Source organism: Neolamprologus multifasciatus, chromosome 17, assembly GCF_963576455.1.
Source record: "Neolamprologus multifasciatus chromosome 17, fNeoMul1.2, whole genome shotgun sequence".
NCBI classification, from domain to species: Eukaryota; Metazoa; Chordata; class Actinopteri; order Cichliformes; family Cichlidae; genus Neolamprologus; species Neolamprologus multifasciatus.
This window is the reverse complement of record NC_140455.1, coordinates 12,649,221-12,671,914: the sequence shown is the minus strand read 5'-3', so window position 1 is coordinate 12,671,914 and position 22,694 is coordinate 12,649,221. Positions and strand designations below refer to the sequence as shown.

The 22,694-nt window shown below is 40.7% G+C and overlaps 1 protein-coding gene across 3 annotated transcripts in view; it reads left to right on the top strand.

Moving 5' to 3' along the window:
* LOC146499029 (tensin-3-like) overlaps positions 1-6,987 on the top strand; it is a 51,647-nt gene extending 44,660 nt beyond the window's left edge. For 2 of the 3 annotated variants that reach the window (XM_085137123.1, XM_085137126.1), the window contains 9 exons: positions 927-1,010; positions 1,158-1,286; positions 1,525-1,620; positions 1,866-1,943; positions 3,065-3,142; positions 3,235-3,403; positions 3,499-3,567; positions 4,484-4,513; positions 4,877-5,665. In XM_085137123.1, the coding sequence (XP_084993249.1) occupies positions 927-1,010; positions 1,158-1,286; positions 1,525-1,620; positions 1,866-1,943; positions 3,065-3,142; positions 3,235-3,403; positions 3,499-3,567; positions 4,484-4,513; positions 4,877-5,018 (875 nt within the window). In that variant the 3' untranslated portion in view covers positions 5,019-5,665. Of the gene's footprint in view, positions 1-926; positions 1,011-1,157; positions 1,287-1,524; positions 1,621-1,865; positions 1,944-3,064; positions 3,143-3,234; positions 3,404-3,498; positions 3,568-4,483; positions 4,514-4,876 lie in introns of all 3 variants that reach the window. The other variant, XM_085137125.1, reaches the window with a different exon arrangement.
* The last annotated feature ends 15,707 nt before the right edge of the window (positions 6,988-22,694 follow it).

Sequence of the window (22,694 nt, the reverse complement as noted above, 5' to 3'; positions counted from 1 at the left end):
AAACACATAGTGAGTGAGAAAGGTAGTGAAGAAGAAACACGTCTGCATTAAGGAAAAGCCCCTGGGAGCCTACAGCTATTGCAGTGTAACTAAGAGAGGATTCAGGGTCATCTGATCCAGCTCTGACGATATGTTTTCAAAAAGGAAGCGGCCTAAAAGCTGAAGGCTCCGCCTCCCATTCTTCTTTTAAATGTCATAGGAATAGAGGGAGCAACAGTAATAGTGATCCAGCAGTCTGAGAGCAGTCTGTGCTCTGTTGGGGTGATATTATGGTACTCTGAGGTCTTTAAGATAAGATGGGCACTTCTCCTCATTTACAATGAGAAGTATTTTTCGAAAGCTCAAATATGTCAAAACAGGCATCACTAAATTGAACAGCTAGCTAATTAAGGTGTAAGAGTGTTTGAAATGTAATAACAAAGAGCCCAAAATAATGTGTATAATGTAAAGCTGTTTTCAGAGTCAAATCTGGAAGACAGAATGTGTTTCATAATGGGAATGATATCCCATTACTATCTGTCCAGCATAGTCACTCAGTTCAACAACCATAGTCATGTTTAATTTCAGGGAGAAAAAGCTGAGTCACTCACAGGTCTTTTGCCTTTTCAATCCAATTAGCTAATTTCATGTTTTATATTAAAATATGTTAAAATGATCAAGGCTATTTAGGAACATGATTCAAACGTGACCACATGTTGGCTGTTAACTTACCGTTGGTCACTAGTTAGGTTTTGTTATAGAAAGATTAAGAGAAATCTTAATCGGAGTTGCAAAGTGGTGGCACCAAAAAACACGAATCAGGCTAACTGAAGATATTTTTGTCTGTGTGGCTACACGGTGTACTCACCCTTTAACTGTGAGTCTAGTCCTATTTGGCTCAAAGCTGGTGTGAAACCTAACAGAGAGCTTTAACCTGTGTCTTGCAGACTCTGGCAGTAAGCAGGACACTGTGAAGTTTGTTCAGGACACTTCCAAGTTCTGGTACAAGCCCGACATTTCCAGAGACCAAGGTAAATATTGGTCTTAGACCACAGTGGTTAATGGCCACTTGTGAGAAGATAATACACCCTTGTGCAAAGGTTTCCTCTATGTACAATGCAGACTGAGTCTAACTTTAGCTTATCTCTGCTTCCTCCTTCTGTTGACCTACTGAACAGCCATCGCGGTGCTGAAGGACAAAGAGCCGGGTTCGTTCATTGTCAGAGACAGCCATTCATTTCGTGGCGCATACGGTTTGGCCATGAAGGTGGCCACACCTCCTCCATCAGTGATACAGAGCAAAAAAGGTGGGTTGAATGCCATGTTCTGCATACACAAACTTTCTGTGAGCTGCCAAGAGAGCACTGCAAAAGTGATATTTAAAGGTGCAAACCTCAGCACTGTGAGTCAGCTAAATGGGAGTGTGCTTCCTAGTATTTTGGACTTTTATCACTATTTTAATTTACACTTCATGTTAATTAAATATTAACCTTTGATGTCATTTATAGATATGAATAAACTAAGCCATGAGGCCATGTTTTGCAGGAGGAGATCTGTCTAATGAGCTGGTGAGACACTTCCTGATAGAGTGCACACAGAAAGGTGTTCGGCTTAAAGGATGCCCCAATGAGCCTTACTTTGGTGAGAACACTGCACACACTATGATCCAGATTAAATACCTTTTTTTTTTAATAAAAGTAAAACATAACAGCCTTGACCTGATCAAAGTCTAACTACAGCTAGGAGAGCAGCATGCTTCCTCATAGCTGTTTAAAGTCCATCCCAGGTCATAACAGACAAGCACCATGCTGCCCCCTACTGGTCAGCACACTGGCGTGCAGCTGACTCATGTCAATAGTCATACACATGATGATTTTTGTTGACAGGAAGTCTCACAGCGCTGGTGTGTCAACACTCCATCACGCCACTGGCTCTGCCCTGTAAACTCATCCTGCCTGACAAAGGTAACGAAATATGAATTTATATCACAGAATGGGAACACAAGTGGAGCTGGGAATCGATTAACTCAGTCAGTTAAGCAGAGGATATTAGGGGCACTGCAATGAAAATGCTTTAAATACAATACTGTGCAAAACTCCTGAGCCACCCCTAATCTCTGTATATTTGGTTCAAGTGATCCAGACTTTCTTGTCATTTTCAAAATGGTCTTGATCAGTAGAAGTGGAGTACTTTGGGCTTTTTGATTGGCTTTCATTGGTTTTCATTCTTTGTTTGACATCTGTATATGAAAAAGGACTTCACAAAACAGTACAGTAAATACCTAAATACATTTGCACAAAGAAAAATGCTTTGATACATTTTGCTGAAGAACTCATGGGCCATATCTCACGCTATTAAATTTCTCTCCACACTTTGCTTGGATGGAGCTGAATCTGCTGATATAGGCTTACATTTATTTCCATCTATATTTTCTTATATATTCATTTTGTTTACTTTTTCCAAAATATGCAAGACAAATGTTTTCAAATTAGTTCCTGGTCTTTGAAGTCACTCAGATTTCCAAATCATTTTATCTGGAACACGCTTGTCATAGTTATTAGAAACTAAATTTTATGAGTGGATTTTACGTTGTTTGCAAACAGCAAGACTTGAAAAAAGACTTTTAAAAACCAATTGTTGTTTTCCTTTTTGCATATTTTTGTACATTTATGGTTACAGATTCTTCCAGCGTGTCAGTACGCTTGTATTTTTAGGGATTCATTTACACCAAATTCACCCTGAATCAACTCCATCAGTCAAGGCTGACTGTGGCCCAAAGAAAACTGGACGGGCCACAATTGGGCTAAAGAATGTTGCCATGTACAGTCTTTGTATGCTCTTTCTGACGTCTCGACATGTGACTACGATATATTCAAAAAGCCCAAGCTGAGAAAAATACTTCAGTTAGATGGTTTATCCCCACGCTTATGAATATTCACAAACTTTTACACTACCATGTACTAGAGATGAAGCAGGAGTTACGTACCTCCTGTCTGCTTGGTTACAAATGCAGTTTGTTTTGTTAACGCACTGTTGTAATTTGTGAGTTTTTCCAAGAGAGCTCATCACTATCTTGTGTTTGCAGATCCACTAGAGGAGCTGAATGACTCCTCTACACAGACAGCAACAAACTCAGCAGCTGAGCTTCTCAAACAAGGAGCTGGTATGACATTTTAAATTAATCTGTGCGCACAGAATATTCATTTATTATCAGCAGAAGCTTGTCAGACTTGTTCTTTCTTTGTGCCGTTGTAGCGTGCAATGTGTGGTACCTGGGCTCTGTAGAGCTGGAATCTCTCACGGGACACCAGGCAGTCCAGAAGGCGACCACAGTCACGCTCTTCATGGATCCTCCACCTCCCTCCACTGTCGTACATTTCAAAGTCTCAGCGCAGGGAATCACACTCACTGACAACCAGCGGAAGTGAGCATTTTTTGCACCTGCAGGCCAAACATACACAAACACACACCGATTAGAAATCTGATGTGTTCACACAGACTCGTTGTTTGACTCTGCAGGTTGTTCTTCAGGAGACACTACGCTGTCAACACCGTCATATTCTGTTCTCTGGACCCGCAGGGCAGGAAGTGAGTACTGGACATGGATAACAAAAATGCAGCTTTGCACACACTTCAAGGCATCTGTGTAACAAAACAAAGAGAGGTTTCTCCAGGTTCAGTCTGTACTCATGAAGTAGGCGTCTGATACTTACAGGACTATGGCTGAAACATGGCTTTCAAACTGTGAAACAAAAGCTTCTTGGGTCACTGTTAACATCCCTTCATGACCCACTTTAAATTGTGTGAGAAACATAGGATGCTAACTGCTACTAAAGACAACATGAACAGAAAGTGTGCTTTGGAATAACACAACTAGTATAATTCAGCCATGGTAGCAGCATGCATATCAGTGCATATCCACATATGCATTTCCATAAACTGCATATATAAGATGGATAGAACTTCCAAGTCTAAAACGTCTCTCAAAATGATTGAAGAAAAATATGATTTGTTATTTAATTCAGTATTTTTCTCATGTAAACGGATAATTAAGCCATGCTGTTTCCAACACTAATTCTAAAAAGAGAAGAGAAGAACCATATGTCACTTCTTGCAAAGAAAACTAAAAAACTAAATAAAACAAGTAAAGCAACTGAAGTTATAAAAGCCTAATAGTCCAACGTTACTGCCAGGGTAAGATGGGTGCGGATGGATGCATGGGAAGAATGTGTAGAGTTTAAAGAATCGAAACAGACTCTGGCCAATGTTTACAGGAAAATGAGTACAAAAAAGTGAATAGGTTATATTACTGAAGAATGGGAGACGTTTCATGGAAAAGTGGTGAATAACACATCCTCAGTTTGTACCTGAAATGTCCTTTTTCGTATCAATGAGACTTTCATTTCATTCATCGGGGTTACCTTATCTAAACTCAACTCACTGAACATATTGTGTCGAAAGCTGACACAAGTGTCATGATTTTAATTTCTTCTGTCCCAAACAGGTGGACACGAGACAGCGGCTCCACTGCAAAGTAAGTCAGCTTTAGAAAGGGTCTTCTCGTGCATGTTGTCAGTTAATCAGATTGTGCATCATGGTTAGAAAAATCATATGAATTTCTTTTGTAAATGTACTAAAGCTGATTAAACTGTAGAGTTGGTTCAATATCAATATCAATCAATATCAGTGGTACTCATTTTGAAAATCCAGTTGTTTTGTTTAATCTTTGAACTATTGCTAAAAATGTCAAACAAATGGAGTCTTACTGTATTTTGGTGAGGACCACAGCTCGTTTCCATCTAATCCATGTTTGGCGTTAAGTCTCTGTTCTGAGAGGTGAAAAGTTTCCCTGCTGTTGTGTAAATTTCTCTTGTGTGTCTCTCTCATTTTCTTCCAGGATCTTTGGATTTGTTGCCAGAAAATCTCAGAGTGAGACTGAAAACGTGTGCCATCTGTTTGCTGAGCACGACCCTGAGCAGCCGGCGAGCGCCATTGTCAACTTTGTCTCGAAGGTCATGATCGGGTCGCACAAGAAGTAGCGAGAAAGAGACTTGAGCAGTGGAGTAAAGAACTTGGACTTATAGGAATCCTGCCCAAAAGTCATATAAATATGAAAAACTTTGAAACCTTACACTCCAGCGCTTTCAGCTCCTATTCCTACCTGCGGAGTACATTTGTCTTTTGCACTTCAGGATGCTAGCACCAGAGGGAGCCAAAAGTATGAAAGTCAGTTCACATTTTGGCTATTTTCTTGAACTTTTATTTTGAAACTTATTCTAAACGCACTTATGACATGGATCTTGCTTGTGGCAGACAGTGAAAACTGCCCATTGTAGCACACTTATTTCAAATCAAGGAATATTAGATAGTCCGCACAGAAACACAATTCCAATTCTGATTTTTCTGTGTTTTACTTGTAAAAAGAGTCAAAACAGGTTTCATCATCAGCTTTGTGTAAACTAACTGTTATGTTCAGTGAAACCAACAATATTTTAGCATGACAGGCAATATTTTGGTTTCCCTGTACTTAAGATGAATCATTTATGTCATGTTTATGTACTGGTTGAGATATTTATCCATTTTAAAGATGTGTCATTGTCTTTATTTCCCCAAAATATATTTGGCATATATTTTTTGTATATTAACACATATTGTACATTAGCATTAAAGGAAGTGTACTTAAGAATTTATGGAGTTTTCTTACAAATTGTGGAAAAATACTTTGTAATGTTTTACACAGTGAGCTATTACATATACAGTTGTTCATGTGTCTTTTATTGATCCGGTTTGTGTACAGTTATTATGCTCTAAATTTTCTCTTTGGATCTTTTGATGAATGTCGATGAATCTCTGATGTATTGTTACTGTTTCCATGTTACAAAATGTTTTTTTCCCTTCAATTACTGGAGCATGTCAAAGATTAACTTTTGTTTGTTTCTGTCGCTCTGATGTAAAGCCAAAAATCGAGTGTACCGTTTCAGTCCACCGCAGCTTTACAGTTTGATCCTGAGAGCAGACACGTGTCCCTTGACAGTTTTATCTGCCCATTCAAACTCTGCCCAATCAGACATGCAGAGCTACCCGGTGTAGTGACCCCTTATGATTAAGCAAGCTGAAAGTAACTTCAGATCAACTGATCTCAATGTCATCACATTGGCTCACTCATTTAGGTCACAGTATTTAAGATCCTGTAGCCTGTCTACAGTTATGTATCTGCAAGCCGTTTTGCAACCCAACTTCCCCTCAGATCCTTCTTTCTAGCTCCATCTGAGTTAATCACTGTCATCCCTATGCTGGTTTCCTCATGTGAGAAGTCTTAGATCAGAGCCATACTGCAAAATTATAATCACTGCAGGTGGAAGTGATTTAAATGGGGACTGGAAACTGGAGAAGGTGGAGTGGTAAATTGACTGATTCTTACACACTGCTTTTGTACTCCTGAGCACTCAAAGTGCTTTATAGAACTTGCCTCATTCATGCCAGCACTTGGTTCTGTGCTTTTTCTATCTAACATTCACACTGTGATGGATGCATCAGGGAGCAGCTTGGGGTTAGTATCGTGCCCAAGGATATTTGGCATGCGGACCGGAGCAGGAAGGATTTGAATCAAATTTCGAATTAGCAGATGACCTTCTCTACCTTCTGAGCTACAGCTGCCCGAGTCTGGATGAGTGTCAGAAATGTATAAAAGAATGGAAATGCCATTCTTCTTTAACTATATTGTTATTGAGTCCTTTTTTTAATTTTTTTTAGCAAAAACTAGTTAACTGCGATGATTATTTTGAAGTTCCTTTCAAAATTAATTCCATGTCATTCCTTTTCTGAATTTTGCAATATGATAAAATCCCACAAGAGCTTCCTCTTCCTCTCATTCTTAGGAGCAATAATAATGTTCCCTCTGCTTGGTTTAATCAAGTTTTAATTTGGTTTTTAACACTTTGAGAATGACTGAGTGACTGATCAGAAACAGTTGAGCAGTAAAAAACTATTAAATAAAGATGATTTAAATGCCATTCACTATTTATTAATATTTCTACCAAGCCTCCTTATGGATGACTTGAGCGCATAGATGAATACATTTGACTGTTGTTATAAAAAAAGGAAGAGCAATTTTTCTTTGATGTATGTAACCCGAATTAGTTTATTTTACTTATTTAACTAGAAAGAGTGTGTTTGGTGTATATAATGTGAAAAACGATGTTCAGTAATTATGGGTGAAGATTTTAAAAACCATTGTGTAGTTTGCAGCATTGTCAACAGATGGTAGCAGTCAGTTGCCATATCTTATACTGAATCCAGTATTAAGTATTGCTTAATTTTCTGATGTTTCTTGGTTTCGTTTTCCTGACTGCACTCGTTTTCATATTAGAATACTGCAGACCCAACTGAGCAGGTCCGCAAATGCGCGAGGAACCACCCTCTTGAAAACCAGCCGATGCCAGTGTGTGTCCAAGCTTGCGTCTAAAGAGGATGAGGAGTATCTTTGGGACACTTGTCATAAAAGGGTGCTTTACATGCCTGTTAGGTCTCAGGGGGCCTCACAGATTGACTGATGTCTGCCTGTGTCTGTGTGTCGCGCCTTGCTTTAGGAGGCCAGATCATCAGATACCAGCTCTGAATCGGGCTCTATTCAAGTTCTTGCTTAGTGGGGAGTGCTGAGGAACTGGAAGTGGGACACGCTGCCGTCCTGCAGTCCTGCCTGGCTTGGAGGGACAGCATGGAGGGTGGGGGTGGGGGGGTTGGGGTAGTTATGGTGTGTGTGTGTGTTGGGGTGGGGGTAGTTACTGGTGGTGGATGACCTCACCATTACGGGAAACTTTCCCACAGCCTGAACACAAAGAAGGCCGTGAAAAGGTAAAAAGGATGAGAAAGAATAGAAATTTAACACAGTGTGTAAAAAAGGAGGCAAAGTGCGGAAGAACAGTTAGTGGATGAGAAAGAGGCTGTGTCGAAGGGGGACTCGTGTTCCCTTTTCAGCAATTCAGAGATTTGTAGGCTTGATAGAGGCTCTGCTTTCACTCTGACAGGCCTGACATAGACTCCGCTCACAGCAGCGACCCTCAACCCGGCTCTCATTCCCTCTTTGCTGAGTCACCTGCCGCCATTTTGTTTCCCAGCTGGACGTCTGCTTGCACTTCCTGTTGCACTTCCTGTCAGACAGCCCGCCGGCACCTGGTCGCACGGTGGTTTTCACAGTAGCCACCACCGCCGCCGCCGCCGCTACTGGACGACACCACATTCCTGGCATTGCTCGCCCCGAATGGTGTTTGGAAATCCAAAGATTTGGATTTCTTTGGGGAACGGAAGCATTCCCCAGCTTCCGTTGGGGAATGCCACCCTCACAGAGTCCCTCTCAGCCTCTGATCCCCAGCCTCGTCTCACTTTATTTGAGTTAGCTATTTAAAGCCCATGCTAAGTGTGCTGCTGGCTGCACAGGGAAGCAAACACACGCTCCATCTCGCACGGTAAAACCACACCACAAATAATCCCTCTCCTATTTTTATTTTGAGCAGGGCTGAAGGGATATAGCCTGCAGGGATGACTGGAAAGATGGGCTGATTTTGTTTATGTGTCATTTCATGATCATCCCTGGCTGATTAGACGGTATATAATAACTAAGCAGCTAATTACAGGGGGAAAAAGTCAAGTAACCAACATGACTAAATATTTAAACATTGACTTTTTTATTTTTGTTTTTTATCTGACAGCTGTGGTAACATGTTGAATAGAGATATTGTATAAGGAACACATTCAACTTAGAAATGTACAACATTGGCTTACTAAATTTTCTGATCATTCAAATGTAGAATTATATTTAGAAACTTGTCTTTAATCAGCTTTAATCAGGCATTTTTAGAGTGTCCAGGTTTTACTAACAGTTCCTGCAACTGAGGACAAACAACCCGGCTGTAAATGTAAAAAATTGCTAACACTGACTCTCAACTGTCTGGGGCATCCCCACACTGTGTAGATGTAGAGAGTAAATGATGAAGCAGAAATTAAAGCTAGTATCTTTTATAGGATGTTAGGATCCTTATACTGGTAACATGAGCACAAAGCATTCCTTAGTCAGGTTTTTGGCAGCGTAAGTGGTACAGCGAGCTGAAAACCACCAGAAGACGCTTGCTGTAAGGTTACTGGCATCTTGCATGCATATAAAGAAGACAGTCTTGTTGTAATGTTTTAGTGTGTATCTTAAAACAACATCCACAGTCAGCGTGAAACCCAGTAACCTTGACCTATGATTTGCCACTTAACCAATTTTTAAACATGAACTTCAGTATTTCACTATTTTTTTTGCAGTATTTTCCACTGTTGTCTTTTCTCACTCCACAGCTGATGACTTCTTACTATGGGAAATACTCCATAAGGATTCAACAGTTCAGCTGCCTGGAGCTGCATGAGGCTATAAGCTGTGCAACCTGGCATCGCTCTGACTTTTTACATGTAAGTTAGCAGGTTAAAGGAAGGCTGAAACAATTGTGTCTCACATTTTCATACACCTCTAAACTACTAGAGAAGTTACGGTCTGAAGCACATACTGAAAATGTCTTTATAAACCCGGCAAACCAGGTCATTGGAACTGCATATTGTTTATTCAGTGGCTTACTGGCAATGCACTCTTTGCATTCCCATTTGATGAACACAGAACATGAATGCATCATAGATTTATGACTCTGAGACATCCAGGCGGCAGTATTTTGTGTGTGGCACACTTTCACAGATTTCACACAGCCATGTCTCATGAGCTACACACACACACACACACACAAAGTGATATTTCCATTTGCACACCAATCAAGGTTTGTGGCCTACGTGAGCTCCGGCACATGCTGAGAAAACAGTGCCTTTATGGCTGTCCTCCTTATTGCATTGTCTCCAGTATAACTGATTGAAACACACTGTTTCACACACATACACAGGCACGCAAGCACACACAAAAGGTTTGGTACTTGGGTATCAGCGTCAGTCTTAATAAACCTGTCTCCAGGGGGCGGGGCTAGAGTAATGTCCCACACAAAGAGCTCCCGCTGGGCTGCTGAGCCAACCAGAGGCCAACAGATTAACTTGCATTACATCAGCATCTCCACAATACGCCTAATGAGGGAGGGATTATGTCCATATGCCTGAGTGCGTAAATGTGTGTGTCGGCTCTCCTGGCACTATTGCATCACTAATTAAATGCGATGACTCACTTTTGCTGATTCAGTGTCCATTCAGCTGTGCAAATTTAAGAAGCACACACAGATGTATATTTTAGCATATAGACTGTGTGCCCCTGAAGCTGCACCAGAGGTGGGAAACTACAAAGTACTCTGTTACTAGGCATGGGAATCGAAAAGTACAATTTCGAGTCAATTATCGATATTACTTCCTTGTTGATTCATGTATCACTTCTCATTGGGTTCTCATTGGCTCCGCTTTGAGTATCACCACCATCAAGCAGCAATAAAAACATTCATGCAAATGTTTGTGCATGTAGGAGGTATTTGCCCTCTTTGCTGTGATCCGTGTTGGGGTTGTTATTCAGAAAAAGTAATTATTACTCATATTCAGTGTTGGTCAAGTTACTTGAAAAAAGTAATCAGTAACTAATTACTGATTACTTCCCCAAAAAGAACATTTCTTTTTAAATGACAGGTCATTTTAAATGCAATATTTCTAACAGCTCAAAACATATCAGCAAACACACAAACTGTTTCTGTGTAGTTTGTTGCAAAGTGTATCTATTAGCTAAAGATGCAGCTTCTATGTTTCCCAGGGAGACAAGAATGTGAGATAACTTAGACATCGAGAACTATGTAACAAAGACAGGACAGGAGAAGAAAAAGAACTAAAAAAAAGAGTTACTTTTAAAGGTAAGGATCCCTTAGTGATATTTGATAAACTGAAAAATTAAAGCTTGTGATGAAGTCTGCTGTAGAGGACTATGGTGGCCTGCTGTAGAGTGAATGTGGTGTTCAAAATGAATGGCAGGAGACATCTATTTAAATTTAAGTTAATAAAGCAGATGAGATTCACTCGCTAAATTCCACCTGGACGATAGCCATGATAACATCAGCTCATGTCCTCCTCAGCCTTCTGTCACCACTTCATACATACTACCTGCTCAACATGAGCTGATGTTGAAATACTTCTTATCATAATTTTGGAGTTTGGAGTTTTTTCCAAACAACAAACAAACAAACAAAATAAAACAAATATTTCATAGATACTTGAATAGATTATGTTTAAGTATGTTTTCACTACTTCCACACAAACAAAAAAAGGATGTGTTTGGTGACAAGCACCAGGTTCTGTTTGCAGATTTCATTTGTTTATCTAGCATATTTCATTACACATTAAATGTGCATTAAACATAATCTGCCTATCATTACAAGATATTAAAAAATCTATGTAGCTCTATAAGGGAATAAAAAAATAATAAAACAAAACTTTACAAAGAAATCTAATGCAAGTATAAATACAAATATACATACAACACATACACACAGATTTATAATCGGGAGATTAAAAAGATTCTGAGTTTTTGAATGTAGTCAGAGATTCTCAGTCAGTTTGTGCTCAGTGCTTAGCGAGAGCATTACAAAGTAATCTAAGTATTTAAAAATATATATATATATATATATATATATATATATATATATATATATATGACAATTCGGATAATGTGGCAAATAATGAGTTGCAGTAGTCTAACCTGCTTAAGTGATAGAAGGAAATCCTGGTAATCTTATTAATATGATTATCAAAACTGATATTTATTTTTTAATTATTATTATTGCAGGGCATTTACATTATATTATAAAGTGCATGGAAGAAACTGTTACTAGTATTTGGCAGTATATAAATAAATTTGAATTGAACTGAACTGAGATCATTGTCTAAAATGACGCCAAGGTGCCTGACCTGCTCGCTGTTTTTTAGAGAAATAGATGATGATAAATTATAAATATGGACACATTTTCTATCTCTGACTTTCTGAACCTGGACCAGTATTTATTTCTTGTCTCTGTTCAGTTCTAGAAAGACATGTGAAATTACAGATTACAGAAACTTGGTGGCAACTTTTCTGATCATCTGTGTTTCTTGTTTTGTCGCTATTTTTTGTGAGTAAATTGCTATGCTAACTGTTAGAAATTGTGGACAACATTTCAAAAATAAATATAAGTAAAGTGCAAATTGCATATAGGACAGAACCATTATTGTTAATACAAATTTGCAAGCGTCTGCACAAATAGTATGCAAATACAATGCTAGCAAAGAACCCACAATGATGTATGCAGACGCTAGCTCAGCAGCCAGAGCCTGACTTTACTGATCTTATCTGACCCTGTACATGTTTCTATGGTGGAATCAATGTGGCGATCTCACTGAAGGGATTTGTGTGGGACTGAATCCTATGATTTATATTGTTATCTGTAATTATGAGACAATGTGTTTCAGGTCATTTTATGTAATAATGAGAAAGAAACATAATGAGTAGTGTAACAAATTACTTCATCTAACAGTAATTAATGTGCAGCATTACTTTTAAGAAGCGTAACCAGTAATTTGTAATACATTACTTTTTTTGAGTCATGATCCCTACACTACTGGCACTATAGCAGCCATATGTGACACAGGAAAAGTATGGAAAGATAAACATCTGTGTAGTCTGATACTTGCATTAGGTTGGAGTGTTTCCTAAAATCACTCTTTAAATTAAAATAGCCACGCTCGCATCCACACCTGTGGACAATTTAGAATCACCACTTCACCTACTGTAACAAGCCTGTCTTTGGACATTGAAACACCTAAGGAAACCCACAGAAAAGCACAGTTTGACCAGAAGATTTGAACCCAGAACCTTCTTGCTGTGACACTAACTATTGCTTCACAACTGTAATTTTAAATGAAAATAACAAACAAACGAACTGTTTTCAAATTAGGCTTCGCAGGACTGTGAGTAATTACAACGGTTGTTTAAAATGAGTCAAGCCAGATCTTCAGCTGATGTTATTCTTGTCATTTCACTTTGTTAACCTCTGTAAGCCATCCAGTGTTACAGGAAGATGAGTCACCAAAACACTACAAATAATCAAATACTGAGGATTACCAAATGTGCTCCTGAAATGGCTAATTTGTGTCAGAAAGTCTTATCAGAGGCTTCTGGATTAGAGCTCATCTAACCTACCTGGAACAACTAATCATGTCAGAAAGAACTGATGAAATCTCTTTTCTCTTTACTGAACTTGAGCCTTCAGCTTGAGCCCAGCCAGTGTCAGCTGTCAGACGTTTTGTCCCCCAGTGCTATTTGGCCCTCCTCCTTCAGACTCTGCTATGATGTAATGCTGCAGTGGGGGCTTTTAGAGGTGGAAGGCACATGGGCTGTGTAACAATGATGCCTGAACCCTTGACCTCCTTGTCGTGACCCTCTAACACTGAATCAGCTGGTAGGTGGAGCTTCTTCTCAGCAGACCATCCCTAATATGGCAACTAGCCTGCTGTTAGCATTAGCATGCACTTGACCTCAAGGCCAGAAGGTTGAGGGAAGACCCTCAGCCAACAATTCCTTTCCTGAGTCCTCACATGACTGCATACAGTCAGCTGCATTTCCACATAAAACAGGAAACAAAACAGAAAAACAGGTAACTTGATGCACATTCACTCATGTGAACTCACACATTTATTCAGCCACAAATTCAGGAACACATGCACGCATAGGCAATCCCACCCAGGTAGAGTTACCTTTAACATAAACATCTACACCCAAAGAAAACAACACTTCCTCTCAGGGACACATTCCTGTATCCTGAGCTGTGCCACTGATAAGCGTCCTGTGTGAAGCAGATCATGGGCTGAGTTTGGGCTAATTCAGCACCTGGGAAACAGTCCGCTCTGGTCCTCCACCCCTGTCTAACTCCTTCTTTGGGAACAATCCCAGCCTTGTGCAACTCCGAACAACGTCAGTGACACTCTACACTGCACCATTGCCACTAATTGTTAGCTCACAATGCTTCCTGGTATTGTATTCAACAATGCCCACTCTGAATAGAGAGTCTAACCTACTTGTATTGTTGCTAATTAGTTTCTTGAGAGGAGTAGAAAATGGGGAGAGAAAGGCAGCGAGAAGATGTTGGTAATGGACTGCAGTTTCATTGGAGTTGCCAGTAAATAGAGTTGACAAAAGGCTTTGTGGGGTCGAGGGGCGAGGGTCGGAGGTGAAAAAGAAGAGGCGCACCTGCGCTCTCCACGGGTCGACAATGAGCTTATTCAGCTGTTCTGCCCAGCAGGACGATGGAGGGCAGAGGTAGTGGCTGAGCACCGAACAGACTACTAAACAAACACAGGGTTAAAAGACAGAAAGAGTGATAAGAGGAGTGAAAAGACTGTCCTCTTACCTTGTAAAGTAAGGTAACTATGAATAAATGGGCTTCATTTCAAAACAATATCCTGATGCCTTTTTAAAGACAATGGAACAGAGAAGAGGCAGGTAGATGACAAGCAAAGGAAGTTGAAAAAGAGCACAAACTATAACTAACGTCATGCAGGTGTATGTCAGTCAGTCAAGTTGCAGTTTACATCTAGTCTGTCGAGGCTCCTATAAAACATCCTTCACACACAAGTTCAGAAGGGCAGGTCTCTGCAGTCACGACAAAGTCAAGGGGAGCATGAAAGGTAACTGACAACAGTTCATTCTAATCTGTTTTTGAGTTAAATTATTGAATAATGATCACATCATGATGTTATTATGAAACTGACCCTTGACCTTTTTGACAGAAAAAAATATCACCATTTTATTCTTCATGTTTGTTGAAATTTATGATAAATTTTGTGAATTTACTCATGAATTCTTGAGCAAATGCTAAAAATTTGAGTAAAGTGGTCACATACTTCACCCTTTAACCTTTTACGATCAAATTCAGATTCAAAGCAGTTCATCCTGGACGATTGTGTTATTGAGAATGAGATCGAAGAAAATCTGCAAATGTAATGCTTAAAGAAACTACAAGGAAAAAGCACAGAGGACAAAAACTGAGGAACTCAAAGAAAAATGAAAAAGTCAAAATGAGGGGAAAGAATTAAAACAAGGAAAAAAGACACAAAGAAGAAAAGAAGAAAAGGGCGGGATATGAAGTCAGCGGTGTTGAGTGTTTTTAAAAAAACCTGTTACTTTACAGCAGGGCGATGTCGTCCGCGAAGTCCAAGTCGGTGAGCTTATGCGCTTTATGTCAGGGGACACCGATGCCATCTTGGTCAATTGATTGTTGCATGATGAAGTCAATTACCAACAGGAAAAGGAAAGGGGATAGCACGCATCCCTGTTGGAGACCAGTATTGAGCTCGAAGAAATCCGTGCAGCCGCCATCCATACGGACGCAGCAGCGGGAGTTGGAGTAGAGACCACAAAAGGCGTCTACAAAGTGCTGGGGGACTCCATAGTGACGTAGGATAGCCCACAGAGTTGGCCGGTGGACGCTGTCAAAAGCCTTCTTGAAGTCAATGAAATTAATAGAAATTTTCTTTTGGTATTCCAATGTTTGTTCAACGATCATGCGGAGGGTGAGGATTTGCTCAATGCATGACCGGCCACTCCAAAAGCCAACCTGCTCTTCTCGCAATCGTTCGTCCACTGTGTGTCGTAGCCGATTCAAAAGAACGAGGCTAAGCACTTTCCCAGGTACCGACAGCAGCGTAATGCCCCGCCAGTTGTTACAGTCTCACAAATCGCCTGTCTTTGGAAGTTTGATAATGATGCCTTTTGTCCAATCATCGGGTACACACGATGTTAAACAACATGTGTTTAGGAGTCTTGTAAGGGCGGCTTCCAACTGGGCTTCAGCATTTCAGGGAGGGTCTCGTCCAGGCCAGCTGCCTTTCCACTCCTGAGGAGTCGGATCGCTGTTTTTACTTCGGCAATGCTGATTTGTCTGATATTGACAGGAAGAAGGTCAATGGAGGGTGCCAGGTCTTCGGCCTCGAACAAGTGGAGTGATTCGGGTTGGTTCAGAGTATTGCGGAAGTATTCGGCCCAGCGTTGGTCTTGCTCAGCTGCAGTAAGGAGGACTCAACCTTTTTTTGTCTTGAATTGGGACGCCGCGGCCACCATGAGCCCCTATTAGATCTCGTACAATGCGATATAGGGTTTGGGCATTGTTCCAATCGGCTGCTTCTTGGTCTTCCATACCTTTAGCTTCCATCCACTTGTCATGCCGGCAGCTGCATTTGACCTGTGCCAGCCATGGCCCTCTCACACTGCAGGAGTATGCGGATTGGTGGCCACCTGGTCTTGAAGCGACTTTGCCAAAAGAACCCGATCGATAAGGTCCCATGAACGGTCGGAGATCCAGCGTTCTTTGAAGCCACCTTGTCGGCGACCAATCTTCGATTCTGCAGCACCGACAACAGCCTCCTTTAGCTCATCCCAGAGGGTAGCTGAATTTTTGTTGTTTCCTTCCTTTCCTTCCTTGGCGAGGAGCTGGAAGCGGTTTCTCAATTCAAGTTGAAATTCTGCTGCCATATTTTCTCTTCTGTTGGAGTATATACTTGAAGAACTGTGACTTTCACATGCCCAGCTTTGAAATGAGCCAAAATTAGGTGGTCTGAGATGGTCTTCCAGCCCAGCAACAACGTTGTTGCGTGTCGCTAGAGAACAAAGCCCACACCGTGCACATGGTCTCGGGGGATGGCCAGGGTAGAGCACTGTCTTTCCATTGCTTACCATCTTCTCACTTCATGTCCACCGCATTTCAGAGATGCCCAAGATGTCCATCTGGTTTGAGTCAAATTCATGTAGAAGCTGGCCCACTTTACCCGTTTGGTACAGAGTCCGTACATTCCATATTCCATAATGAGTAGTTTCTTTTGGATCGAGAATTGATCGACACATTGGGCAATGGACGACCCGAGAGCTTTTCTCCACCGCTGTCATCAAGGGTTGCCGATCATCTTCGCCCTGGTTCAGTTGATACTGAGATTTGTTTGCTGATTCTGTAGCAGTCGGGGTTTTACAGGGCAGGGTTGCTAGCCCCACGCCCAACCCTCCTCCTTTCTCATCCAGGCTTGGGACCGGCAACTGCGGAGTTACAGAAGGACACAACAAAAAATATTAATTCAACAAATGTAAGATTCAGTGCACTTATTCTTATTCTTATTGCTTTATTAATAAAACTATTTTAAATTAAACACTGATTTAATTGACATTGCGTTATGTATTTTGTACAAAAATTGCAATTTGTTTTTCACTGTAAACCAAGGCTACGTCCACACGTACCCGGGTATTTTTGAAAACGCAGATTTCTCTATGCGTTTGCACCTTTCGTCCACACATAAACAGCTTTTTCGGTCACTGAAAACGGAGATTTCTAAAAACGCCTGCCAGGTTGGATATTTTCGAAAACTCAGTTTTTGCATTTACGTGTGGACGAGAAAAACTGAGAAAATGGAGAAAACGCAGCGTGAAAGATGTGCGCCTTTTTTGACGTCACACTGTGCGCCATGTTATTGTTTCGGTGAAATGAATTTCTACAATACTGTTACTGTTAATTGTACTCTCTGCAGTGTTTAAATGCTTACATATACACACACAGTTACTGTCCCTCCACACATACGACTCGGTTCTGCTTCTATGCCCCATCTTTGTTTACTTTTTCCCACCGAGGCTTCTAGACTTCTGATTGGCCAACATTTCTACACGGTTAGGAATATATCGCCACCTGTTGCTTTGGCATGTTCCTAGCAGTGCTTTCCTTCATTTCTGCGTTTATGTGTGGACGGGATTATTTTTTAAAACGAAAACAGTACATCTCTGTTTTCAAAAATACCCGTGTACGTGTGGACGTAGCCCAATTTTTTCTTTTATTTTCCTCCTTCGATAAACCTCACACAGCTAACTTGTAATTAAAATGTGTATAAGTAGCTGTAAGTAATTTTTCCTTTATGTATCAACCCAAGTACTAATCACTCTGCAGCTTGAGCACTGACCCATCAGCAGTGTATGCTCAGACCCTGTGTACCAGCAAAGACTCTTCTTCTGCTCAAAAAATATATATCACACCTTTCAAGTCATGTGATTTCTATCCAAGTCAAGTCATGTGTCATAAAGCCTTTTGTTTTTTATTCTGAAGTCATCTTACTTCTGGCAGATTTACAGTGTTTTTGCTAGTGGCACAAAAGTAAGCTGATAAACCTCGCCACACCCCTGCACAGTTCTGCACCATCCAGATAGTCCCTTATAAGGACACAGAGCTTTAAAGCCAATGTTTCACTGCATTTAAGAAGGTGCCTTTGTTGCAAGGAAGTATTGGTGAGCTTATTTGGTGTTTTTACTTAAAGTTAGAAACTCAGCAGACTAAAAACAGAGCAATAGGTATCGTGTAGCCATTCCCTGTTGGCTCTTGTTAATGTCTTTTCTTTTCCACCAGATGACTCTGCCTCCCATTTTCTCAGTTGTTTGCTTAGTCCATTTTTGGTATCTTTTATTATCCCATGGCCTACTTTTTCATACATATCTCACTGCAAGGAATCTACACTAGCTTATATAAATAATATAACTCTTAACTACCTTTTATCCTTCAAATTCAAACACACAGAAACACACACACACATGTTTAAACATGTATTCAAAGGAGGGAAACACATACTGAGACCCACTGCTGTGTGTGTTATATATTGTCACAAAGTCCCAAGGCCATGTTTTTGTTTCCGTTGTAAATGTAACTGAGTAAATTCAGGCGCTGCTGACGGGGGAGTCATGGCACTGGAGACCTCTGCAGAATGTAAAGCCTTCGGTTTTGCATGGTTACACTTACTGGGAAGATTATGTGTTACAGGGTGTGTGATATATCTGTATCTCTGTGTCTGTAAGATGAGCTGTGTGCATACATGTACATTATGCTGTGTAAATTACATAACTTTCACATTGTGGAAAAGGAAAGATATTGCAAGCATACCTCATAAGTGTTATTTTGGTATGTGCTTCACATTAATCTCTATGAACTTATGCTGGGCGACATGGCTGAAGGTGTCAAATTTGTCTAGCAAAATTAAAATTTGCTTTGAACACCCCCATTATCCACATAATTAATAAATAAAAATGCAAATTTAATGCAGGACATGGTGTAGTCTGATAAAATGATAATATAGCCCTTTTACGTTGCAGCAATTCTATGTTTACATACTTACAACGCCTTCAGCTGCACATCTCTGACATGCAACATCTTGTATGCAAATACTTATTCTTCTAACAGTGATGTAAGATGGACATGATGCAAAAAATAACGTAAAATTGTTGGACAGGAAGATGTCAGATCAAAAACTGCTTTGCGGCTCTGCTGGTTTGGGCATGTTGTCATGATTACAGATGAGATTACTGTAAATATGACTCATGATGTGACACTTAGATAACAGATTTACAGTATGAGTCTGACTTGTAACAGATAAGATCACGACACAACTGTAACGATTTCCACGGAAATTTATTGTCCTTCTGGCGGTATCTTGTGGTCGCCCCATTAGTCATGTGAACTGGGATGTCAAAATAGCCCTAAAGTCATTTATACTCATGTTAGAGGTAAATGGTTAAAAACCCAAAACAAGCACAGACGGCAACAAAGGGAGGCAATTAAAGGAGGAATGCAGATATTTCTGAGATGAAAATAGACATTGTGACAAAGGGAAAGACAAGACTGTATATCCATCCATCCTCCAGCAACCCAATTTTATTTTACAACCGGTTTCGGGTCACGGCAGCAGCAGCCTGAGCAGGGAAGTCCAGACTTCCCTCACCCTGGTTACCTGTTCCAGCTCATCCGGGGTACACCCAGTCGACTACATGCATAATATATTTTTATATATATTATATGTATTATATGTATTTCTTCTGGGAGTGGCCCTAATACTCCGTAGATGGAACAACATCTAAGGAGGCAGAGAAAAAGCTGACTCACCCAAAAGCATCTAGCTGTGCATCAGTACCAGTGCTAAAGGTATGTGGCACTATTTGCCAAATGCAGAAGACTGATTGGTCAGATCTATTTATTTGCATGTGAGAAATTTTAAAAAATCTGTCTTAATTCAAAAAAATTAATAAATGCTACAAATTCATCCTGAAGAACTTTGATGTTGGTAAAAATGGCCGCATTAAGAATAGGTGAATCCAAAAAATATAATTAAGACATAAATTATTTGCATGAAAGTTACATATCTGGTGTGTAAAGACTTTAGGATTAGAAAAAGAGTGGTTGTGAATGGGTGAATGAATGAATGCATAAAGTACTTTGAGTGCTCAAGTACAACAGCCCTATGTAAGAACTATACCATTCATCTATTATCACGGAAATGGATGCACAATCTGCTTGGACACTTGTAACTCCAGCCTGACCATGGTGCCAGTGCCTGGTTAATACCTTAGGCCTCTATAATCGCCGCACTGGTTGTGCTGCATGCAAACAGAAGTACCGGTCAAAGTCAAAACTTCTCTGTGTAACCTGGGAATCTCTGAACTTCTGTATTGATATGTCATTAAAATGGCGATAAAAACCAATACACAGCTTTCACCGAGGTATAATGGGCCCATTACTCTCCATTTTCACAGTTTCAGCTTTAACTGGAGATTTATGCGTCAGCAGGAAATTTACATTGTACCTACGTTGGAACGGCAAACCCCTCTGAAACGCATTAACCTATGGCCTAACCTAATGTGAAGCTCCATAGAAAAGTAATTACCGTAATTGTCGGGCTATAAGCCGCTACTTTTTGCACAAGCTTTGAACCCTGCGGCTTTTAGTCAGGTGCAGCTTTTCTATGGATTGTCCATGATTTTTGTCATATCGTAAGACGTTGGAGAAGATATCGTTTTGTTTGTTCCGCTGTTGTACGGCACTACGTTGCCTGGCGGAAGGGCATGTGATCAGACACACAGTATCGGGGTTCAAGAGTGGTATGTTGGTCACATGTCCATCCGCCAGGCAACATAGTGCCGTACAAGTAGCGCGAAAAACAAACTTCAAAGTAGCGCTATGCGTTCAGCGGGAGGCGTGGATGACGAGCGGCAATAAACTTGCGAAAAGCAAGTTATGCTCAACTCCACCAGTGGATTCTGACAGCATGGAAAAGTGTGAAAACATCCATGATCACCAACGGATTTCGAAGGGCTGGACTGCTGCATGATGGAGAGGAGGACACCGCCACGGCCCTTCTGAGGGTGTTCGACACCGACACTGACAACAAAGATTTCTTTGGTTTTGAAAGTGACAACGAAGGAAAGAAGCGGAGAGTGGATGACGAAGCCATCCTGAGCCTGTTCGTTTCCGACTCTGGAGAAGAGGACTTTGGTGGTTTTAGTGCGCAGGAAGAAGAGAAAGATGGTGGTGAATGACTGACTTTTCTTCTTGTTAAAGCCGTGTCGCTGCACCTGAGCCTAAAAGGTAGTCCGAATCTATTTTTCTGGTGTGCTGTAGGTTATTGTTATGTACTACATTTGTTACTCATTTATGAAGCACAGTACATGTTTCGTACTTGTAATTACCGCTACTTGTACATATACCTAAAAAGTTATGCAAATATGTACCCATAACTTGTCTTTCAAAATATTAATAAAGGGGGTGTGTCTCCAAACAGCCATCTCTTTCCTGACAATTCCCTTTGTGCATATTCTCTTACATATGATAAGTCAACATTGAAACACCTGCGGCTTTTAGTCAGGTGCGGCTAATGTATGTACAAAACAGGATTTTCCCCTGATTTTAGCTTGAGCGGCTAATATTCAGGTGCGCTTTGTAGTCCGGGAAATACGGTATACATTGAGGCTCACAGCTATTGCGATAGGCTTCTTCAGTACTGTCGATTCCTCCTGTGCTTTTCCTGCATTAAAATTGTTTATCTTCATTTTAAAGTTCTTTTAATGCAGAAGCACATAATGCACATGCTAACGATGGTGTCAGCCAGTTATGTTGTTATCAATGTAGACGCTACAAAGATTCCCTACAGAAATCTAAATCAGGTCTAAGAGTTACATGACATGGCTGATCTGTGGATAAACATGGGATGAATAGACTCACCTTTGACCTTTACCAGGAAGATTTAGTTTCCTAGTAAAACTCATAAAGAAAGCATAGAGATGGCCTATCAGAAAGTGTTAACACAAGTCACCATGTCATTCAGCTTTACAAAACACCAACAAGTTACTAACATTGTCATTTAGAGTGAAGTACTCAAATTTTGTCCACAATTTGAACATGACAATATCCTGAAATAGTAGACTCAAAGAGACAGTGGGGGAAATAAAAGCAGTAATGGGAGGGAGCAGGAAAAAAAGCAAGCAATATAGGGGAATAGGCGGGGGGGGGGGGGGGGGTGTTGTGTGGTCGTAAGAGAAGGCGACAGAGTGGAAAAGAGAGAGAGCGGAAGAGAAAGGTGTTGGTGCATTTTTAAATAGCCTACGTGGAACACCAAATCCCCTCACCAGCACAAATCAGCTGACTGACTGCTACTTGCCAAGAAGTAGGTGGGGGTGGGGGACCAGGGCTTATAACTCTCTCCACTGACACATTCAACATGCAGAGACGAGAGAGAGCTTTATCCCTGTTGGCCCTGAAGAACTCTATCCTGTTTAAACATAGATCAGATGGTGCACAGGGGCAAGACGACAGAGAATAGCATGGAAAGAAAGAAAGATCAAGAGAGGTCAGCTGTCCTTCTTTCTTCTTGCCATGCTGCCAGTATTCATACAA